Here is a 24,986-nt window from a genome sequence, read left to right on the forward strand (position 1 = left end):
GAGGGGATCTCATCGAAACCTATAAAATTCTGTCAGGCCTGGACAGACTAGATGCTGGAAGGATGTTCCCGATGGTTGGAGTCCAGAACCAGGGGTCATAGTCTAAGGATAAGGGGTAGGACATTTAGGACTGAAATGAGGAGGAATTTCTTCACCCAGAGAGTGTTGAACCTGTGGAATTCTCTACCACAGAGGGCGGTGGAGGCCAGGTCATTAAATATATTCAAGAAAGAGTTGGATATATTTCTTAAGGCTAAAAGGATCAAGGGATATGGGGAGAAGGCAGGGACAGGGTACTGAATTTGGATGATCAGCCATGATCTCATTGAATGGCAGAGCAGGCTCGAAGGGCCGAATGGCCTACTCCTGCTCCTATCTTCTATGTTTCTATTAGGACAGGTGACCAAAGGCTTGGTTAAAGAAATAGGTTTTAAGGAGGGTCTTAAAGAAGGGGAGAAGGGAAGAGGGATCGAGAGATTTAGGGCTTTAGTAGAGTGAAAAAATTCCAGATGAGGAGCAGAAAGCAGAGAATGCAGCAGCAAGCCAGATATTAGAATCAAGAATAAAGTCTCTGTAGAAAATGGCAGAGACGTTGGAGGTCACTATAAGGTCCAGAAGTTGTAGAGAAATGGACTTCTATACCAGAAACTGTGCATGTAATGTCCCACTTTGATTCATATGGAACAAGGGCTCGCTTACAGGTGTGGTCCTTCTTGTTGAGCACAATACCTCTGTACCTGGCAAAAGTCTAATGGCGGGATTAATCCCAATTTAACACTTCAAGAAACCTTAATGCAACAATGCACTCTCCTCCATATCTGTGAAGCACCACAGGACTCCGAACTACATTAAATATGCTATATAAATGCAAGTTGTTGTATTATCAAAATCTACAGTAAGTTCATTTTGGACCGTAATTTGCGGCCCCTACGGATGCGTACAAGGTACGTAAAGCCCCCGCAAGTTCCGGGTTTAGACATGAAAACCCAGAACTTGCGACATCAAGAATTTTCTTGACAGATCCTCCGCATCCCCGGGAAAAGGGCATCTGCGGGCAGAGAGTTGGGCTATTTGCTCAACTTCTGCCCAGTGAATGCCCGTGAAATTCTTATGCCTGGTAAAAGCAAGGCGCAAGGGCTGCTTTTACCAGCATTAAGAGTTTACAAAAACATAAAAATAAATTATCAATAATTTATACATTAAAAAACCTGTACAATAAGGTAAGTTTATTTTTAGCCCCTTTAAAACATATATTTATTTTCCAAAAAATAAATGTTTTAAATATTTAATTAAATGGCATTTTAATTAATTTTAAATACGTAATTAAAAAAAAAATTATTTGATGTGTAGATGTATTTTTTGGGGTATTCCCATTCATACTTATGGGGATTTCATATGTACGGAATCCCCATAAGTATGAATGGGGATCCCCTTCTTTCATTCGTTGGGCCGGCCCACGTGATCCCAGGGGTGCTTGCGAACTACCTGCGCCCCTGGGATACGTGGACCTCTACCAGAGAGTACCCGGAGAGGCCCAGTCTCCGTACCTCCCGACCACCAGGTACGCGGGCATTTTAATTGCAGATCGGAGGCATTTCCCCGCGGGAAGCCTCCGACCGCAAATTCAAGGCCATTATATATATTGTAACGTCTTGAAAATGAAACGAAACAATGTATGGTGCGAAGGTGGGGGGGGGGGGGGGAAAATGCTGAATCTGACAGTTTCGGTTAGCAGTAGAACTAGATCAGCTGCTTCTTCCCAGAGGGCCTAAGCAAGCACAATTGAAATGTACCGCTCATGATGTAACAGGCTCCCAACTGCATAATGTGCATTTGGTTAGGGTGAGTGCTCTTTGATTGACCAAAGAACTTGAAGCAGATGTATACATGAATAATGTTTTCTTTTTTAAAGTTCTGAGAAAGAATTGAAGTGTCCATGTACAGAAATCACTAAAAGCTGGTGCAGAGGTACAAATGTAATCAAAAAGGCTAATGGGCGTTGCCTTTTATTTCAAGGAGGTTGGAATTCAAAAGTGGGAAGATATTAGGACAGGTGATCAAAAGCTCAGTTAAAGAAGTATGCCTAGAAATTCACTATAGCCCCGTTTGGGGCGCCAGCCTCGCCAGGGTGCCAAAAGTAGCGCCCCGGAAGCAGTCGCGGCCGCCCGCCGGAAATTCAGTTTGCGCGCCCCAGAGGGAAGCGCGGCGCTACTGGGAGCGCCCCGCATCCCTCTTGGGGCACTGTAGCTGAATATCACTGCGCAACGTGCCGCAGCGCCACACGCTGCGGCACGACGCGCTGCGGTACTGCAGGCCTTCCTCCCCTTCTTAAAGGGGAGGGGCCTTGTGCAGCGCGATCGAGGATTGCGAGTGCCGGCAAAAGAGCCCGGCACCGAGGAGAAGTGCCGGGCTCTTGGAACGCAGTCGGCACTCCGCGGGGGGGCTCAGGAGGCCGGGGACGGCAGTGTGGAGAGGTGCTGGCAGGCAGCCAGCAAAAAAAATGGCCGCCCCGCACCTCTATAATTAGCGCCTCTACCGCCGCAGGTAGGCCCCCCCTGAACCGGTCGCAAATAGTGCCCGGCGTTAAAGCAGGGGGCGCATCTAAATATTGCGATTGGGACGTTAGCGGGGCGCTGCGCACACCGATGGCGTCATCAGTAGCGGCGCAGCGCTAACGGCTAGCGCCGCCATTAGCGTCCCGCTGAATTTAGCAGGAGGCGTGGCCAGTGGCTTCCGACCCACTTAGCACCCTCTTAAGGCGCTAACAGGTGGCGCAGCCCACTGAATTTCTAGGCCGTAGGCTTTAAGGAGGATCTTAAAGGAGGAGAGAGGGGTTGAGAGGCAGAGAGGTTTAGGGAGTGAATTCCAGAGCTTAGGGTCCAGACAGCTGACGGCACAGCCATCAATGGTGGAGCGATTTAAAATCGGGAACGCGCAAGAGGCCAAAATTGGAGGCGTGCAGAGATCCTGGAGGGTTGTAGGGCTGGAGGAGGCTAGAGATAGGTAGGGGCGCGGCCATGGAGGGATTTGAAAACAAGGATGAGAATTTTAAAATTGAGGCGTTACCGGACCGGGAGCCAATGTAGGTCAGCGAGCACAGGGGTGATGGGTGAACGGGACTTAGTGCAAGTTAGAAGACGGGTGGAGTTTTGGATGCGTTCAAGTTAATGGAGGGTGCAAGATAGCAGGCTGACCAGGAGAACATTGGAATAGTCAAGTCTAGAGGTAACAAAGGCATGGATGAGGGTTTCAGCAGCAGGTGAGCTGAAGCAGGGGTGGACAGAGGCCCACAGAGTTGGAAGTAAACGGTCTTGGTGATGGCGAGAATATGTGGTCGGAAGCTCATCTCAAGGTTAACTAGGATGACAAGGTTGATAATGGTCTGATTCAGCCTCAGACAGTGACCAGGCAGAGGGATGGAGTCAGTGCCTATGGAACAGACTTTGTGGTGGGGACCGAAAACATTGGATTCAATCTTTTCAATATTTAGTTGAAGGAAATTTCTGCTCATCCAGGACTAGATGTTGGACAAGCAGCATGACAAATCAGAGACAGTGGAGGGGTTGAGAGAGGTGGTGGTGAGCTGGAGCTGGGTGTCATCAACATACATGCGTAACCTGACGTGGTTTTGGATGGTATCGCTGAGGGGCAGCATGTAGGCGAGAACTAGAACGGAGCCAAGGATAGATCCTGGGGACTCCAGCGGGGACAGGAAGAGCATCCAGGGCTTAAAGGGTTAAATTATGAGGACAGATTGTATAAACTTAGCTTGAATTCCCTTGAGATTAGAAAGTTGAGGGGTGATTTAATTGAGATGTTTAAATGATAAAGGGATTCAATAGGGTAGATACAGAGAAACTATTTCCACTAGTAGGGGAATCCAGAACAAGAAAACACAATAAAGGTGGGTTGAGGTGCAGTTCAGCCATGATCTAACTGAATGGCAAAACAGGCTCGAGGGGCTGAATGACCTACTCCTGTTCCTGTGGTTTGAGACCATCTCCAAGGAGACAGTCCTGCAACACTTCAGCTTCACACCGTTGTAATACAAATGCAACTGATGCAAGCTTAAAAAGTTTCCAAGAGTTTCAATGTACCGCCTGGAACTTTAAAAAAAATGTTTTTTTGAATCTTTTTAATATTAACTAAGAACCTACCATAGACTCTTTGCAAACATTAACATTTAACATTTGGATGTTGTTGAATGGAGCTTCACACTAGTGTAAGCAACCATTCACAGACCCTTTTTTCCTGGAGAGATAGCGATGTGGAGCAGCAGTATAACTCAGGTCTGCCACCTTGCCCTACTTTAAATAGGTACTATTACCCAAAGCACAATAATGCCTTGGAGATGCCTGGGGTATTTCAATTATATTTTCAGCAACTAGCTGAAAATCAAAAACATAAATCAGTGTTGCAAAAAGATACTGCTTATGCTGTGCCACAAAGTTAAAATGTGGGCTGATAGCTGTAATCGCCCACAAGGCAATCTTCAATGTCAACAGTACCATGAAGGTGAAAGAAGTGTCAAGATGATGCAGCTAAGAACATTACAGCAAATGATCACATTTAATCTGACCAACAGCAACACACAGCATTATTTCAGCAGATTAATGGAATTTAATAATACAAGACATACAAATATAAAGTTAATCATTTAACAACTATTTTACTTACCCTGCCCCTTTTCAAAGCATTCTCATTTAAAAAAAAGAAAATGTCCACTTTACTCATTGACATTTTAACTAATTTTAGTCTTTTCTGCTCTACAATTCTTTTCTCTTGCATCTCTCACTTTGGGTCTATTTTTCCAATTTTACTGTTTAGTTCTCATGTGGATTCATTAAGAGGTGTCCCTGTATTTGTGCAGTTAAGTCAGAGGCAACTGCCTCAGCTGTAAGGCAAGACTTCAGAAGCCAGGAACTGTGTTTTTTTTAAATTAGTTTATGGGACGTGGGTGTTGCTGGCAAGGCCAGCATTTATTACACATCCCTAATTGCCCTCGAGAAGATGGTGGTGAGCTGCCTTCTTGAACCGGTGCAGTCCGTGTGGTGAAGATACTCCCACAGTGCTGTTAGGGAGGGAGTTCCAGGATTTTGGCCCAGCGACGATGAAAGATTGGCGATATATTTCCAAGTCAGGATGGTGTGTGACTTGGAGGGGAACTTGGAGGTGGTGGTGTTCCCATGCACCTGCTGCCCTTGGCCTTCTAGGTGGAAGAGGTTGCGGGTTTGGGAGGTGCTGTCGAAGAAGCCTTGGCGAGTTGCTGCAGTGCATCTTATAGATGGTACACACTGCAGCCACGGTACACCAGTGGTGGAGGTAGTGAATGTTTAAGGTGGTGGATGGGGTGCCAATCAAGCGGCCTGCTTTGTCCTGGATGGTGTCGAGCTGTTGTTGGAGCTGCACTCATCCAGGCAAGTGGAGAGTATTCCATCACACTCCTTACTTGTGCCTTGTAGATGGTGGAAAGGCTTTGGGGAGACAGGAGGTGAGACACTCACCGCAGAATACTTAGCTTCTGACCTGCTCTTGTTGCCACAGTATTTATGTGGCTGGTCCACTTAAGTTTCTGGTCAATGGTGACCCCCAGGATGTTGTTGATGGCGGATTCGGCGATGGTAATGCAATTGAATGTCAATGGGAGATGGTTAGACTCTTGCTTGTTGGAGATAGTCATTGCCTGGCACTTCTGTGGCACGAATGTTACCTGACACTTATCAGCCCAAGCCTGAATGTCATCCAGGTCTTGTTGCATGCTGGCATGGACTGCTTCATTATCTGAGGAGTTTTGAATGGCGCTGATCTCTGTGCAGTCATCAGCGAACATCTCCATTTCTGACCTTATGTTGGAGGGAAGGTCATTGATGAAGCAGCTGAAGATGGTTGGGCCTAGGACACTGCCCTGAGAAACTCCTGCAGCAATATCCTGGGGCTGTGATGATTGACCTTCAACCATCACAAACATCTTCCTTTGTGCTAGGTATGACTCCAGCCAGTGGAGGGTTTCCCTCCCCAATTCCCATTGACTTCAGTTTTACTGGGGCACCTTGATGCCAAATGTGTGCCAGATGCTGTCCCTTAATCCTCAGAGGTTGTCATAGAAGGGCTGCAGCATTCCATGTTTGTTTAGGGTTGACTTACGGCAGCCAAAAGATTGAATTTTTGCATCAACCCATCTTCGATCAAATGTATGCTCTATACTTTTATATTAAACATTTTGGCTAGTTTAATAACAGCACACTCCAGAAAGTCGACCTTTAATTTCAAGTTTCTATTCATTTCAATGACACAGCTTACAGCCAATTTTCCAAACCTGATCTAGAACTAATGGGATTACAATTAAATTTACACAGAATTTTTGTTTATGATTAAACTTTAATTTTTTCCAGACTACACAATTATAATTTTTTTTTAGAATTATCTCCTTTAATGGAGCAACATTAAATTCAAAAGAAAAAATCTTAACCATAACATACTTTGCATTCCTTTTCATCTTTTTGCTACCCGTGAAAATCTGAGGTCAGGTAAAAACTTCAAATTTGCTAGCTAACCTATTGTGCTTGTACCTAATGCCATGCAAGAACATGAACAATGAAAGTGCAACACGGAATGTGCTCTCATGACTGGTATGGATGCAAGATGGCAAGAATGCCAAAAATACTCTTTAAAATCAAAAACTGCAGAAAATGTCAGTTCCCATTAAAAAAGAATCTTTATCAGCAGTTTGTACTGCTAGAAATTGTTGAAAATAATGACCTTATTTTAGACCCACTGAGCAGAATTAAACACAGAACTGAACATCAATTTTCATTGGGTGGAGAAAATACTGGTCTCAAGTAGGACTCCTTTCCCCCTTGATTTTTGCGATAATAAATCTGCCATTACTAATTAATTTCTCACCATATAGTATAGCATTTTCTAACTGTACTGAAGACAACTGTGGCAGTTATAGATGTTTGGTGCTCCAAGGGTTATGACTCTTCAACCAAAAGGTTAGTCAATACAGTACTATTACTCTTGCTTCTTGTCGCATTACCATCTCCTTTTGCTTTGTACAATCATACCTTTTGTCACTTAATCACTCTTGCCTTCCACCCTAGCACAGACCTTTCCTTTTGTTCTTTCCTTCCTTCCCCCCCTTTCCCTGTCCTTGCACTTGCTTAAAATTGCTTACATATCTAACTTTTTCCAGTTCCGCTGAAAGGTCATCGACCTGAAGCGTTAACGGTTTCTCTCTCCTCAGGTGCTGCCCGACTTTCCAGCATTTTCTATTTTTATTTCAGTCAATACAGTACTTGGTTGACCACAGATCATATCAGGGTCATGACATGCAATATATCAACCTACATTTTAGTTCACCTTTGGAGTAGTTTAAAACTAAAGAGAAAACTCTACCGTACTCACTCTTCCACCCACCTCCCCCCGCCCCCCCTCAAAAAACAGAAATTCCAGCACGTGCAGTAGAAATTGGATTCAACTACTCCCATTCGGTGTAACTTTTTCATGGTGTCACACAGATTGTTGAGAATTTCAATTTATACAAATCTCCTGGAGGTTGAGAAAGAGAACTTCCGTAAACCTCCTCATTCTGCTGGAAGGAACGACTAGTCAGTGTTGGTGTTTATCCATCACAACATAAGCAGTAGTCCTAATCCCATGTGTCCACCCTGTTCCCATATCCTCTTTTCCTTCAACCACCGAGCTACCTATTCTTAAATGTTGAAATAGGCCGATTTTGCCAGCGCTCAGAGGGCGGGTCCGCTGGCAAAATCAAAATGACTGCCAGCGGGTTGGGAGCCCGCTCCAATACTGCATTCCACAGCTTCACAATCCACGGTGTAAAAAATATTATCCTACTCTCTGTTCTAGATTTCTTAAATTTAATCTTATATCAATGTCCCCCCATTCTAGCCCCTCAACCACAGGAAGCAGTCTGCTTCTATATATCCTGTCCCATCCTTCCATAATTTTACTCACCTCTATGAAATCAACCCTTAATCTCTACTGTTCTAATTAAAGCGCCCCAATTTTTCAAGTCTTTCTTTGGATTTTTAGTTCCTCATACCAGGCAACACCTAGAGAATCACTAGTGTACATTCTCAATTGTGTCAACATTCTTCTTATAGTACAGTGCCTAAAACTGCACACAGTATTCCAAGCAACCTACTAAAGTTTTATAATAGATTCACCATTACAATTTGCCTTTCATATTCTATATTTCACCCAAAAAACAAGCACTTAATTAGCTTTTTTATAGTCTTATCCAGTTGAGTTGCTGTTTTAACCTCCAAATCCCTCTACTCTTCCACATCTCCCAGCTTTTATAAGAACATAAGAAATAGGATCAGGAGTAGGCCATTTGGCCCCTCGAGCCTGCTCCGCCATTCAGTAAGATCACGGCGATCTTCTACCTCAACTCCACTTTCCCGCCCGATCCCCATATACCTTGATTCCCTTAGTATCCAAAAATCTATGAATCTCTGTCTTGAATATACTCAATGATTGAGCATCCACAGCCCTCTGGGGTAGAGAATTCCAAAGGTTCACCACCCTCTGAAGAAATGTCTCCTCATCTCAGTCCTAAATGGCTGACCTCTTATTCTGAGACTGTGGCTCCTAGTTCTAGACTTCCCAGCCAGGGGAAAACATCTATCCAGCATCTACCCTGCCGCTTACGAATTTTATATGTTTCAATGAGGTCATCCCTCATTTTTCTAAACTCCAGGAAATATAGGCCAGTTTACTCAAGCTCTCCTCATAGGAGAATCCCCTCATCCCAGGAATCAGTCTAGTGAATTCAAATACACTACATCCACTGGTTCCCCCCATCAGCCCTGCTAGTTACAACCTCAAAAAACTAACAGGTTTGTCAAACACAATTTCCCTTTTATACATCAGTGTTGACTCTGCCCAATTATATTATGATTTTCTAAGTTCCCTGTTACCACGTCCCTAATAATAGATTCTAGCATTCTAAGTATCATTACCAAAATGTACCAGCTCACATTTACTGATATTGAATTCCATCTGTCACTTATTTGCCCAATCCACCATTTTATCAATTTCCCCATGTAGCTTCCATTGGTGCTGAAAATTATCTACCATGCCTCCTTTTTTAGTATCATCTGTAAACTTGGACATCATACCCTCCAGCTCTATATCCAAATTATTGAGGTGTACAGTGAACAGAAGCAGTCCCAGAGGAGAACCTTGTGGGACACCACGAAACAGTTCCAAACGGAGACATTTCCCTTAATTCCGTCTCTTTGTTTCCTCCCTTCGAACCAGTTTTTAAATACAATTTTCTATCCTTCTCATAATTCCCCAGTCTTCTTCAATAGTCTCATGTGTGGCACCAAGTAAAAGGCTTTCTGAAAGTCCATGTGCACCACATCCACTGCATTTCCCCTATCCATTATATCTGTCACCTCTTCAAAGAATTCTAAGATAATGACCATTTGTACTGGATTCTCTCATTAGAGAAAAACAAATTGCATGTCTATCCAGTCAATTCCATCCATTATCTTTTTAAACACTTCAATTAGCTCACTCTCTCCAGAAAATATAATTCAAGTTTACTCGGTCTCTCATCTTAAGTCATTCACGTCACCACATTAGTCATCCTGTGAATCACTGTCAATGGACTTTCCCTGGGGCCAGTATGTCCTTGCCTTTACATCCTAATCCTCTTGTGATGAAGCTCACTCCTCCACTAGTACTGGTGAACTAAATTGACTAATGACTTTGTGTGCCAGAACTCCTGAATTGCTTTGTTCATCCACACCCCTAGTACCTTTCAATTTAGATTACAAGCAGTAATTGCAGAATCCAGCACTCGCATGGAGCAGATCGTCGGAAATCATGAGCTGACCGTTCAGAATTCCCTGCGGTGTGCTCCCTGCAAGCTCTAACAGGGAGTGCTGGATCACAGTCATCTCTATACTTCCTTCTGCCATTTTTGCATTCAAAGTGTACTTACTGCCTTATACTTGGTTGTTAAACAGCATCTTCCATAATTTTTCCCATTCTTTTAATTTATATAGTTCTGTAATTTTCTGATTTCTTCTTCACAATTCACTATACCTCCTAGCTTAGCAGATCTGACTAGTTGAATAAAATCTATCGACAAATGCAGGCCTCACTTCCCAAACATTCTACTGGGAGTCCACTTTTCACTGCTCAAATAGAGAATATCCCTTTTATCTTGGATTCCTACCTTCTAACTAGTTCCTTACCAATGCCTCAAGAGTTTTGCAATTCCATGCACCTCAATTTTGGCTAGCATCCTATTGTGCGGAAGACAGAATATCAGATATTGCAAGGACATATCAACACAAGTTTGAATGAAATACTTTCAAGATAAGACAAAGCATTATGATATATTTAGGCTTGGATTGGAAAGGAAGCTTTGCAATAGTAAATATTGTAGACATAATAACTTTCTCAAACAGACATCATCAATAAAAAAGCCATTATGTCTGTGATCAGTAAACAAAATGAACATTCATGGTCAACTCAAAATATTAGCAAATCAAATTCAAAGTTACAAAACACAGAAATAAAGAATTTGCATTCCAAACCATATGCCTGAAACAGAGACCATATATTCACAAAAAATAATTCTGCATCCTTAAGGTCAGCACCGCACAATTCTCAGAATGAAAGACTATTATGCTTCTAAAAACTATGTTCTTTTGAAAGAAGCTGATTTCACGTAAAAAAGTGAGAAGTACAGGCACAGTAAGCATGCATCTGTTTGTAGTATATATTTGGCTAATTTATTAAAAAATAAAAGAAATAAAGTTCATCTTTGGACAGATGTAGAAATGTTACTGCAGTACTCAATATTCAACAATTTAACAGCTTTGTGAATACATACCTCAATCAGTTTCTAACCACACAATGCTTACACAATTCACAGCAAAACAAGACAAAGCAAATCATAAAACACACAGCACTGAGGTCATGCAGATGCAGCACAGACACACTCACATAATTTGGTCATTACATTAGCAGGTGTAGCTGCCATTAGCTCAAATATCAAGCAGAGAAAAGCTTTTTTTTTTTAAGATGGAGAAAAATACTTCTTGCTCCAGAATAAATTTAATTGCAGCAGAACCATACATTAAATAATTTAGGACAACTATACTTAAAACAGTTAGAACTGCCATCTTAGCTAGCTTGTGTCACATTGTAGATTTTATCTTCCAATACCTTGAGCTATGATCACTATGGTTAAGGACATTAAGATTTTTAAAGAAATGCTCAGCAAGAGCATGACCTCTCCCAAATTAATTCACAATGAAGAATGGCGTGTAATATTCTACACCCACAGCTCACCTTTAAAATAAGTTAAACCGTCTCACGGCTTCATAAAGAACATTAATACCATATTTAAATCTCTCTCGGGATGCTTGCTCATGATGGCCATTTTTAGACCAAAGGAACCCCTCAATTTTCTGCTTACAATTTATTTACTGAAATGTTCAGATAACTTATACCAAAATATGGGACAGAAGGTCGTTATATTATAAGCTCCAAAGCATTTGTCCTAACATTATATTTTTCATGAAATTTCAGAATGGCCTCTTGTTTAATGTCTACCACTTCACCTAACTCAGGCTGGAATCAATTTTTGTTGCCTAGGAGTAAAGGTGCAGCATATCCATGTTATTGCCATTTCCCTGCCTGTCTCGGGCATGACTTGGACATGGGCAGCCAACCATTTCCATTGGTTCACAGATGTTCATTCTGTTCAGTTATACGCTATGAGGAATACAGTTTCAGGGTTTTTAGATTTAAGCTAAAGGTTGGAGTTTTTCAATGTTGGGTACAGAAGTAGAGAATAGTTTTATAAATTATGTTGTCAATTCATCCTCAATGCATGCATTCAAGGATGGCACAATGACTGTGGTTGTTTTTATATATGAATACAGGCTAATAGTTCAGTTCAGATGAAAGGTCATTGACCTGAAATGTTAACTCGGTTTCTCTCTCCGCAGATACTGCCTGACCTTGAGTGTTTCCAGCATTTATGTTTTTATTTCACGTTAGTAGTTTATTCCTTACATTAGTTATTACATTATCAGTTTTATATTGTCAACTGTGATTTACAGTATCTTACTCTTTATTCAGTTTTAGAGGTCATAAGTGGAGAGTAGAAAGTATGGATTACAGACCAACACAAAGACGATAAAGGTCATGTCATTTGGGAAGCATCAGGAAGATGTACACATTACAGTTGGAGGGGAGGCAGTTGAATAGGTGGAAAAGTTTGTATACTTTGGTGGGTTAATGTCAGAGAATGGGAGTTGTGAAGAAGACATTAAAAGGAGGACTGGACTTGCTTCTGCTGCTTTTGGTAGATTAATATATGGAAGGCAAAAGATATTTCAGTAAAAATGAAGGCACAGGTTTATGAAGGAATAGTTATTCTCATATTATTATACAGATCTGAGTGCTGGAACATGAGAAAAGTTGATGAACAAAAGATATTAACGACAGAGATGAGTTGGTTGAGAGGAATACTGGAAGTATTCAGGATGCAAAGAATCAAAAATTATAAAACAAAAACTGGCTTGGAAAAGAAACAACTCTTGTAAAAGAAACAACTCTTGTAAAGAAGATCCAAGAAAGACAACTGCAATGGTATGGGCACGTTGAAAGAATGGATGCAGATAGGATACCTTTCATGGATCTCATAGAGGTACAGGGAACAAGAAGCCGAGGAAAACCAAGGGAGCACTGGATAGACAATGCCAACAGTAACTTGTCAAAGAATGGGATACAGATGACTGAAGTGGCCAGGCTAGTTCAGTACAGACAACAGTGGAGTTAATTCACTCGGCCCCATCATCACTGCTGAGCTGACGGTACTACTGCTACTACTGAATTCCTGTCCAACAGTAGTAGTAGTAGTCTCCCTTCAGATGGGCCTGTGCCACATTAGGTTAAGTGGCCACCTGTGGTCTGCAGCATAACCAAAAATAGATTGTTTATTCCAATAATGCCGCATCCTGCAGACTCAACATTTTCAAAGTGGTGCTTTTGCAGTCGGGAGGATTTTATCCCAAGTTTAAAAAAGGTAGATATCTATTGTGCCACATATTCAACCATTTTGCTCTAAATGCTGTTGCCCCCCCTCCCCCAATACAAAATGTTTATAATTCAGTTCTTAAAATACACAAGTAGCATCGCAAAGTTATTGCCAGCACTTGAAATTTTATCAGAGAGGAACTACGTACAGTTCAACTAATTTGGATAACAATAAAACCACTACCTCCTACTTTCCAATGTTTAATTCATAAAGGATTAAATTAGAAACTCTGATGGCTTATGTGGAATTCTACAAGGCTCTCTGTAATCTGGAGCAACAAGCATTCAAGCACCATATTTGTCAGCAGTGAGCCAGCTAGCCAGCCAGCCCAGTAGTTAGAACTGGTACCTGATATGACGATCTGAGGAACATCCAGTATGGTGCCAAATGAAGCAGTTTTACGGTGGCCTCGTTTTGGCTTTGGACGGGCTGCAAAATACACACACACAGGTACGCATGCAACAAATAGCTCCAAAGGGTACGAAGCGCATTACAAATTAGAACAATGCGGCTTTCTTCACAGAAACAAAAATTTTACATGGGACCAGTTCATGCACAACACAAGGCACCATGCAAAGGCAAAAATGTTACACTTTACCCAGACTCATTGCACATGAAAGCACAATTAAAGCATAGAACAACCAACTTTGTAGTTTACAAAACAATTTATTGAAAAACCCGTGGAAAAACCCAAAAAGGCAGCTCTTCAGACCTCAAATCTAAACACACACATACAAACACACAACTCACAATGTTAAATTCCAATAGCAAAGTTTAAAAAAAATGTAGTGCAGTGTACCACATAAGTAATGATACGGCTAGGGCATGGAGCAAGTATGTTGGATCAAGTCTGCATGACAAATATTTTGGGAAAAAACTTAGCACAAAGTTGTCTAAAATCCATTTGACAATCTTTTAATGTTATTTTAGTTTTGGTGTCATGTCAGGTACTTCATTTAGCCGTGGGCAAGTAATTTATTTTCTTTAAATTATTTTTGAAATTAGTAAACATAAAGCTAGCTAATGTATTCCTGGCACATCAATATGTAACCACTTCTACAACGGATTATCAACCAAAAACAACAAAAAAAACACACACAATTACTTTGATTAATTGTTATTAGTCTGACAGTTTGAAGAGGAATAAAATAAAACAGCTACCTTTAGAAGCCAGAAATTAAATTTAATGTTTTCAATCAACTGCATGTTCTAAAAACAGATACTTAATCCACTGAATTAATCTGTAAGATTATTAGTACATTTTATGTAGCTCTGACCTTTTTGTTCTAGATTTTTACCTGTGGTAGCATTCATGATTCTGGCCTCCAATTCAGCATAATTGCTGAGGTCAGCACTCGATCTCTTTCCCTCCAGAGTAGCAGCAGCAGACTGTGTGCGTCCTCCAGACAAGCTCTCCACGCTGCTCCCACGAGACAGTGGCAGGTTTAATCGTGCAGAGTCACCCTGTTAGAATAATTAAGTTATAGCAATGTGCAAAAGTGCAGTAAATTTCCGAAAGCAAGGATGCAGTGCTATTTGCAGATTTTTCAGGAATGGCAAATCCATCTTTTACAGCGAGTTAGCAATTATCAAAACGTACTACAAATATTATCCACTTCACATGTTAGTGTCACAGTCACAGGCCTCCACATTTAACAGATGGTGAGCATTAGAAACTGAATAAACCTTCTTTCATTCAGCCCACTACTCCCCTTCCACTGAATCTTTCCTATTAATCTGTGTAATAGGTTGCTGCATCTCATTTTCTGGCAGGTTCTTGCTCGTCCATCTCCTCAGTGTTTACAAGAAGGCTGGTATAAAATTTATATGAAAATGCTTGCAGAAATGTTTGATATGAACAAGTGATTTTTAACAGATCTATTCACAGCTTTGTAACTTTGCACATTGTAACAAAAAAAAATTGCAACAATAACATTTGAAATATTAGCTTCCTTTTTAACCAGACAGTGTAAATAGAACACTTTTTTTGAGGTTAGGAAATCCTATTTTCTCTCCAGTGCAAGCACCAATTGTGGTCGACAGTGCATGCACCAATTGTGGGCAATCTGATCCCATGCCTATAGCAATGCTGCTCTGAATCGGCTTGAAGATATGCAAGAGTGTCCTAGGCAAGATTCTCCATGGGTTTTTTCCACCTCTGAGGAAGGACCTTTCCTTAGTTTGACACTTTGCTGCAGCAGTGCAGCCAAGCTCAGTAATGGCATACAGAAAACTAAACCTGCACTCCACCTTTCAACTCTAACGTGTCCATACAATGTATTGCAAAATTAGCACAGTTGAAAAGGTCAGTCCTTAGTTAGTTATTTAGGATGACATTTTCTACTCTTCCAACTCCTCATTAAAAGGAGTATTAAATGTCATGTGTGCGACTAACAGTATTGTTTGTCAGCCAGGCAATTTGTCTGTGGGAGCAATGTGGTTGTAAAAGTTCTGCATTGGTTCATGGAAACCATGTGATTGCTTCCACATTAATTGCTGATCACTGGTTTTGAGTACTTTGGGAACAATGAAACGTCAAAATCTCACCCATCACTGGTCCATGCCAATTGCTTATTGGGCCTTGGTAATCTGATAACCATTCTGGGCTTAGCAACATTCTGAAGTTAGTACCAACTATAGACATGTTTCTGCTGCGGCACGGCTCAAGGCCTATTCTGTAGTTGGAAATTAACGTTTTTCTTAACGTCGTCTCCAGGTTCAACAAAATCCACCTGTTGCTGCTGCCTAAATGTCATTTCTATTTATCCTTTTAAAGACAAAGACAGTCACTTGCTCCACTACTGCCTATATTTCACTTTTATTTATCTTTTGATATCTTTACATTTTATTTTTAATGAAACTGTTGAAAAATCTCTTTAGCATTGTTACTCAGCCATGGATTCCCGTGGATCAGTAACATCATTATTTTATTTAACGTGTGTTTTCCTCCTCCCCCTTCCTTTTGCATTGTTTCTTTTTAAATGCTATTATGTACACATAAAAATCTCAACCAGGATCTTCATATTGCATAATGGATCAATAATTCTGCTCCAAGACAGTTTCATATTTTGACATTCCCTACCACAAAATACATCTTCTCAGCAGACAATAATGAATATAAGATCAAATCTTCTTGGACAAGGGAAGAATGTCAAATCAAAGCAATACTTTATCTTTTACAACAGCATAAAAAGTATATTTTTCACAATTGATGAATAGAATATAAGCAAAGTTAGGAATGAGAAAGGCCATTTCGCTCAGTGAAACTCATCCCTCCAGTACATTAAATTTGCCATTATGGTAGCTAATTCCATTTTGAAAAATGTTTTGCCCCATTCCTTTGCTTGCAGATTATTCCAAACATTTATCCTTTTAAGTGATGAAAGTTGTTCTGATGTCCAAACTAAGCTTACTTACTTCCCATTTATGTCTACTGGTCCGACATTCTCAACGTAGTGATATAATTATCTGGGTTTATCTTATCTATACAATTTATGAAACATACAGGAATGGACCTGTTGGTTCATCAAGCCTGTCGCATATGGATATGATGCGGCCTATACACACCATCAACCCCATCTCACTCACTGCCCCGCAGTCATGCAATCTCCTGGGAGAGGCAAAAAACCGAAATAAAAACTTTGGTCAATTACAGAAAAAAAAATGCTGGAAAATTTCTCTCCAACTCCAAAGGTAATCAAGCAAATCCCAGGAAACCGTGGTGACTGATATCACTAATTTGCATCAACTCACCTGCCTACTCGAGATGTCTTCCACTCGCATGAAATCATCTAGTTCCTTTTTGAGCACTTGCAGTGAATCTACACTCGCTGCATGTATTGGCATACTATTACTAATGTCACCCCATTAACCTAAGACAGTAAACCGTAAGCTTCTTTAATCTTTCCTCAAAGTTCATTCCCTTTACACTTGGGATTAGGCTTGTTGTTGTTTTTTCTGTGCCCTTTCTAAGATGTATCCTTTTTTGTGGCGTGGTGACCAAAACTAAAACATAGAATTCCAAATGTGGTCTGACTTGCGCTCTGCAAAGTCTTAGCATAACCTCTGTAGACAAGTATTATACTGATATCACTGTACATCCTAGCATTTCATTACTTTTTTAATTGCTTAGTCGTATTGTTTGGACGCATATTTATGGACCTGCGTTTGCAACACACCGTAGAAAGTTAGCATCGAGTGTTACATATGGAATTGAATAGTTTTAGAAAACAATGGCAATACTAATTCTAGACTTCTCCATTTCGTCACATTATATGGATAGATGTAAATCTGAACAAACTACTAAATAACACTTGGAATAAAACCATTAAATTCATAATTTATTGCATTACCACCATTTGTGGAGATTGTGTAGCAATATGTCAGTCTTCACAAATATTACTCACTGAATAAAATTACATAGATTATAAAATAGATGGCTCTTGGTGACATGTTTGCAGATGACACCAAATTTGGGGGGGGGGGGATAGTCAATACTGAGGAGGACTGCAACAAATTACAGGAAGACATTAATAAACTTGCAGAATGGACAGGTAATTGGCAAATGAAGTTCAACACCGATAAATGTGAGGTATTACATTTTGGTAGGTCACTTATTACTTGGAGGGTGCAAGTCTGGATGGGGTGGAGGAGCAAAGGGATCTCGGAGTAAAAATACACAAATCACTAAAAGTAGCGACACAGGTTAACAAGGCCATAAAAAAATCTAATCAAACACTAGGGTTTATTTCTAGAGTGATAGAATTGAAAAGTAGTGAAGTTATGCTAAACTTGTATCAAACCTTGGTTAGACCACACTGCGTACAATTCTGGTTGCCATATTATAAAAAGGATATAGAGGCACTGGAGAGGGTGCAGAAAAGATTTACAAGGATGATACCAGAAATGCGAGGGTATACCCATCAGGAAAGGATGAACAGGCTGGGTCGCTATTCTCTTGAAAAGAGAAAGCTGAGGGGTGACCTAATAAAGAGGTCTTTAAAATTATGAAAGGTTTGATAGAATAAATAGAGAGAGAGTGTTTCCACTTGTGGGTTAGAGCATAACTAGAGGCCATCAATACAAGATAGTCACCAAGAAATCAAATAGGGAATTCAGAAGAAACTTCTTTACCTAGAGAGTGGTGAGAATGTGGAACTTGCTACCACAGGGAGTGGTTGAAGCGAATAGTATAGATGCATTTAAGGGGAGAGGGAATATAAGGGAGATAAGCATATGAGGGAGAAGGGAATAGAGGGTTTATGCTGATAGAGTTAGATGAGGAGGCCCGAGTGGAACATAAACGCTGGCATGGACTGGTTGGGCTGAATGGCCTGTTTCTGTGCTATGTATCCTATGTAGGCACCAAGAGGATCTTGCCACTGTGATCTGAGTTTGAATCCAGAGCCGATTGATGATAAAACACACCCTTCTCTGCTAAGAATAAGGGATCTATGTGAAATGAGTTTGGACAGTCTCAATCCAATGCTCAGAGGACAGACACCTACAATTGAACAAATTTTCAGAGAAGGCATAATGATGGCTGTGTGAGGGTGATTTACTGTATACCTGTGACTGCTTGATGCTGACAGTGAGTGAAGAAAGTGCAGAAATGTTCTAATCCACAAGACTAACTAACATCCCTCAACTCAAGAGTCCAACCTGTCCCCCTCTGAACTTATACGATGTGTGAATGTAAATAGTGTAGCAACAGTAGAGAAGAAATAAAAACTAAACTTTGGCATGTAGCACCCATTAATACTCGTATGCTTTTTAAGGTTCAAGAAAGATTTTTTTTAAAATAATGGGTCTTTTCAATTTAGGTGAAATAAAGTCTTGAATAGAACAATTTACTCACCGCCTGCTTGGACTGGAGTTTAAGCTGCTGGGCCAACTTCGATTCCAAACGCTTAATTGTGTCATTGGTAGCATTTGCATGTAAGTCACTGGGTTCTGCATTAGCATCACTCTTGTTACTGGTATTTGTAGAGGTAATTTCCAAGAAAGATCCTAGCAAACAGATAGCACAATTCATTTGCGATTTTCAAGAAAAGCTCTTCTTGCAACCAGAGAGCAATTCGGAGTTATAGAAATCAGGAAACATAAACATAGAAACATAGAAGATAGGAGCAGGAGTAGGCCATTCGGCCCTTCGAGCCTGCTCAGGCATTCAATGCTATCATGGCTGATCATCCAAATTCAGTATCCTGTCCCTGCTTTCTCCCCATACCCCTTGATCCCTTTAGCCTTAAGAAATATATCCAACTCCTTCTTGAATATATTTAATGAATTGGCCTCTACTGCTTTCTGTGGTAGAGAATTCCACAGGTTCACCACTCTCTGGGTGAAGAAATTCCTCATTTCTGTCCTAAATGGCTTACCCCTTATCCTTAGACTGTGACCCCTGGTTCTGGACTCCCCGACCATCGGGAACATCCTTCCTGCAGCTAGTCTGTCCAGTCCTGTCAGAATTTTATAAGTTTCAATGAGATCCCCTCTCATTCTTCTAAACACCAGTGAGTATAAGCCCAATCGGCCCAATCTCTCCTCATACGTCATTCCTGCCATCCCAGGTATCAGCCTGGTGAATCTTCGCTGAACTCCTTCCATGGCAAGAACAAGCATTTAATGTGATGTTTATAAGAGTGGGGAGGGGGGGAAATAAAATGCAATGAAGAACTCACTTCGCCATCTAAAGTTAGAGGTGATCACAACAATAAAAACAACTTGTATTTATATGCCTTTAACATAGTAAAACATCCCAAGGCGCTGCACAGGAGTATTTTAAGACAATAAATTTGACACCAAGCCACATAAGGATAAATTTGGGCAGGTGACCAAAAGCTTGGTCAAAGAGGAAGGTTTTAAGGAGCGTCTTAAAGGAGGAAAGATAGGTAGCGATGTGGAGAGGTTTAGGCAGGGAATTCCAGAGCTTTGGGCCTAGGCAAAAGAAGGCACGGCCACCAAAGGTTGAGCGATTATAAATCAGGGATGCTCAAAAGATCACAAATCATGACCGGCATTAAAGTAGGTTCCAAAATGCCCAATGCATTACCCGAGGCATAACATTGCTTTCAAAGGATCACTGAATTTATATAAACTAATAAAACTGAACTAAATGAAAGCAGATAGCTGAAGTATATTAAGATAAATCTCACTCTTGGTTAAGTGCAGAGGACAATTAGAATCCAATCAGTAGCATTATAACCAAAGTGCTGCTATATTTAAATGGTACAGCAACTTTTTGTTAATTTGGATTGTAATATAAAACTTGTTAAATATTATCAGATTTCATAGCTAATTGCAAATGTACTTTATTTAAAAACATGCTAATCTAGTTTTCTATATGACGTAATGGGTAAATGCAGTGCATAAGGTGGCAGTATGACATACAGACCACAAAGATCAAGGCATAACCCTATGTCGGTGTTGAATCAGATATTCTCTGCAGTTGGAGTGTGACAATTAGCCTCTGTTGGGGAATGGTGTAGATTTAATGAGGTGGGGAAAGAGGATGAGTCAGGGTTCACACTGTTGATTGGTATCCAGTGACCCTTGCTGACAAGTTCTTGTGTGGAGGTCAGAAAAGGATAAGGTTGAGCTTAGCTGAGTTGCCCTCTATTTGATGATTAGTACACCAAAACTCACTGTTTCGCTCACGCATGAAGAATGGCCACTTGGGCGAGTTGGAGAAGGCTGACAGTGACTGGGGTGTCAGTCAGTGTATTCAGACAAGGAAATATTTCAAAACTGCACTTAAAAATTCAGGAAAAATATCAAGGAAATATTCCAAACATATAATTAAACAGGTTCAAGCTCTTACCCCTCAAGAAAAATCAACATTAAAAAATGCTGGTTTGACACCAAACACCTTGAACATATTTAAGCAATTTGCAGTTGGTTAAATTCTGTGATCTGCGATCACAGTTATAGACTTTTATCTTTATGCTATATTGGTCCTTCAATGGATTAAGCAGCAGAGGGAAAGGGTTACATCATCTTTTCCATTTCAAGCTGATTAAAATATATTCAATAAACTTATAAATGTCATGACAAAAAATCCTGACTAGAAGCCAGAAAAATAATCTTAGATCCTGGAGAGCCATCACCTAATCCCTGCATTTATTCTCACTTAGTAAGGATTTTCAGTTACTAACTAAAAAAGTTAGCTGTTCCCATTTTTGTTTTAAAGTTCAATTTTGTCTATTTTGTCAAAACTTCTCATCTTCACACATCCACCTCAGCTTTCTCAAAAAGAGGGAGAGGGCAAGACAGTTCAATTCGTAGAAAGTCAACGTTGCTCCAGGGCTGATTTGCCAAGAGGTGGGAAGAGGCAACCAGGTTGAGACCAGGAGAACTTGCTTCTGGGAGAACCTTGTGTGAAAATGTTAGTTGTGACTGGGATTTGAATTAATAACAGTTAACAGGCCAAAATTCTGATACTGTAGTTTCTAGGTTATCGGTTTACACCCATACTTAAAATAATAAAATGCAGACAGTAGTTACTAACAGCAAAATGCTTTCTTTTTAAATAAAATTAATGGACACGTGTATTTCATCTCCTTAAATGGCACCTTAAACAGTGCTGATACAAAATAGCAGATGTAAAGTAGTAGATTTCCTCCAACCCATGATACCTTCTTCCCACAACAATAGCTACTTCATTTGACAGCCTTACGCTGAACAAGATTACGGATGAGGACACCGAATTGCAGTTTTCACTAATTTCTGAAAGTACTGGTTACTCAGTGATTTATGCAGCAAGTACCTGGGTTTTATAGAGGAGGACAGCCCCAGGAGAGCACCTGGTGCACTCGGAATAGTACTCCAAGGAGTCAACACCTTCAGGAAAGGATAAAGTACTGTATAATCATCCAAGCTAAAACATTGATACTCATGGGTGGGGAAAGGGATGATCCAAACACCATTTTCTCATCTCTTTCTTTCTCCTCCCCAGTTAAAAGCAATCCAAAATTGAAAAACGTAATTGAAAGTGATGGAACATGGCAACGCTGGACTCTACTATAAAATCAAAATTTAAATCATGCTCCAAGTGTGGAGCCGTGCTCAAAAGAGTGTGTGGGTTGGAGTTAGTGCTACATACTGTAGCTAACTTTATGCACTCCCGTCCGGCATGGCTTCCTACGGGATGCGTGGGATCAATGCACTCCCGTCCGCGGCATGGCTTCCTGCTGGATGCGTGGGATCAATGAATTTACCATCTAATTCCAGACTTGATATAGGTATGCACTTGGCAAATTGGCCAGTTTCAGCCAGGACATCTTATTTGTTCCCAAGAAAACTATTTTGCTGATTAAAACCAATGCTTTTTGATTACAAACATTAAATTTTACGGCAAGCATACTTGGCTGCAATTTATTCCTTATCCTCATTAATGATGTGGTGGAAGTTAACTATACTACATAGGGTATTTTGTTAACTTCCAAAATCATAAACAAACAGGGATTGAATTATTACAAGATGGAAGACAGCCACTAGCATCTAAATGCTGCATTATCCTCAATGTTAAGGCGACAAAATATTTTTACAACCGCCAATTTCTGGCACAGGCACGATGGGCTGAATGGTCTCCTTCTGTGCTATATAATTCTATGAATGAAGCGTCACTAAAATATTGCCAATCCACTTTTACTCTGAGTACCAAATCCACTCAGTGATCGAATACTGTGGCCCTGTTTAGCAGATTGTAGAGAAAGTCCCTATCTTGCTCCTTGATTAGGTACACTTCAAAGTTCAACGGCACAAAACCCTGTGGATAGGGTGAAGATGACCTATCGCACATCAGTGCCCAACCTCAGCAACATTCATAAAACATATCTCTGCACTCATGCTAGGAATGCAAGGGCTAATGTAGCCCCCTCCCCCCCTGTAATTCCATTTCAATCCAAAAACTCTACCAACAATGAATTTTCACGCATCATTTGTTACTGTCTGTAGAACACTTTTATAAACAATGTTGTTGTTGGGATCGCTGACTCTTTCATCCAGAAGTTCAACATTAGTTAATTATTATTTGCTGACCAGAGCTGCCAGAACATGCATTAGAATATGTTTTTTTCACTCTGGCACCTCTTCTTGATCCATTTTCTATACAATCGCCAGAATCAAATTCATAAAATATCTCTGTTAAATTACTTTTCATAAGAGATTTGTAGGGAGCAGTGCTCAAATAGACAGCTGCAATCTCTGCAACATTCTCCCATGTTTCTTTTAGCTGGTGCCACTGCCCTTAATCAAGGGCCTTGTGGGGGGCAGGGGCACAGACTTATGAGTTCCATTGCTAAAAGGGAAGGAACTTGACCCTGTGGGGTTTAGGTTTTAAAAGGAGATCCGACTGCATCAGCTCGTGAGATCCAGGAAAATACCATCAGGTCTTCAAAGAGCAGGTCCTTAACATTACAGAGGACGATTGATAGTAGTGCATTTCCATCATAGATAGCACTTTTCAATGTAAAATTGTCTTTAATTCCTACTGCTGCATCAGCTTTGCCTCTTAGTATACAAAAACTTCCATGAAAAGAATGGAGGATCAGACAGTCCAGGTCTGAGGGACAGTGGTTCTACCTCAGAGGTTGGTTAAAGAAACAGGTTTCATTATCTTTTGCTTTGTACAATCACATCTTTTGTCTTTTAATCTCTCTTGCCTTCCACCCTAGCACATGCCTTTTGTCTTTTCCTCCACTCCCACCTTTCCCTGCCCCTGCATTTGCTTAGAATCTGTTACAGCTCTAACTTTTTCCAGTTCTGACAAAAGGTCATTGGCCTGAAACGTTAACTCTGTTTCTCTCTCCACAGATGCTGCCTGACCTGCTGAGTATTTCCAGCATTTTCAGTTTTTATTTCATTACCATGCGCCCTGGTTGGAAAGTGACCTTCCGCTGGAACATTGACTATAACCTTTCATTTTCCATGGAGTGAAAAGTCAAGGGGAATTTCTTTTTTAAATATATACTGCTATCAGACAGCTTGGCAAACAGTTAAAGAAACTTCTTTTTCTTTCCTCTTTCACATCATTAAACTACTGTTGTTTCATACCTGTGCTTGTGGCAGAGTTACTCTGGCTCACATCTGAGTAGTGGCATGGGTATTGAAGAGGTTCTTCTGCTCCTGGGAAATACTAAACATGAAAGATTTGAAGCAGACTGTTACTTTGGGTGACATGTTCACAACTCTACCACAATCTACACATTATATTTGGACAAAACAGCCTTTATTTATAAGATTTAGAACTGTAGGGGCAACATGTCCAGAGTGATCCCAGATGTCTTGATCCTGACTGCAACATCAGGATCAAGGTTGTCAACAAAACAAAGGAAATTCAAGCTTTTGCCTGGAGACTGAAGTATGCCACTGCTCAACCATCATTTTGACATACCCTTTTCAAATAGTATAATAGATCACTAAAGGGACAATTTAGCTCAGTTGGTGACACCTTTAAATTAGTTCGAGGATTGTGGATTCACACTCCACTCTCGGGTAAGCATATAAATTAGGCTAACACTGGAACTCCTGTTTCTATATGAAATACATTACATTTATTATAGCACAACTGCAGTTAAGTAAAAAACATATCAGATATACTTGAACCTTTGTTATTGGAACCTCCTCTGTACTAAACATTAAATGTAGAAACTTACCTTCATTAAATGAGTCATTATCCTTACTATCTCCTCCATTGAGGGGCGTTGTGCAGGATCTTTAGACCAACAGCGAGTCATTAAACTCTCAATAGGTTTAGGCAGATTTTTGATTAGAGGTGGTCGAGTACCTAAAGCATGGATGGAACAAATCTGAAAAATCCTGATAGATTTAAGACACATTTTCTTATTTGATCAATTTAACAACACCAAAATTATAGTCCAGCGTC

General features: G+C 40.6%; 1 protein-coding gene across 5 annotated transcripts in view; it reads right to left on the reverse strand.

Annotated features, from left to right (window-relative positions):
- Positions 1-24,986, reverse strand: part of map3k7 (mitogen-activated protein kinase kinase kinase 7) — a 162,939-nt gene that overhangs the window by 34,094 nt on the left and 103,859 nt on the right. For 4 of the 5 annotated variants that reach the window (XM_085997408.1, XM_085997410.1, XM_085997412.1 and 1 more), the window contains 5 exons: positions 24,757-24,887; positions 24,155-24,236; positions 18,957-19,108; positions 14,398-14,563; positions 13,448-13,528 (listed from right to left, as the gene is read on the reverse strand). In XM_085997408.1, the coding sequence (XP_085853534.1) occupies positions 13,448-13,528; positions 14,398-14,563; positions 18,957-19,108; positions 24,155-24,236; positions 24,757-24,887 (612 nt within the window). The remainder of the gene's footprint in view (positions 1-13,447; positions 13,529-14,397; positions 14,564-18,956; positions 19,109-24,154; positions 24,237-24,756; positions 24,888-24,986) is intronic. The other variant, XM_085997409.1, reaches the window with a different exon arrangement.

Source organism: Somniosus microcephalus, chromosome 9 (assembly GCF_052327205.1).
Source record: "Somniosus microcephalus isolate GS21.2 chromosome 9, FLI_Smic_1.0, whole genome shotgun sequence".
NCBI lineage: Eukaryota > Metazoa > Chordata > Chondrichthyes > Squaliformes > Somniosidae > Somniosus > Somniosus microcephalus.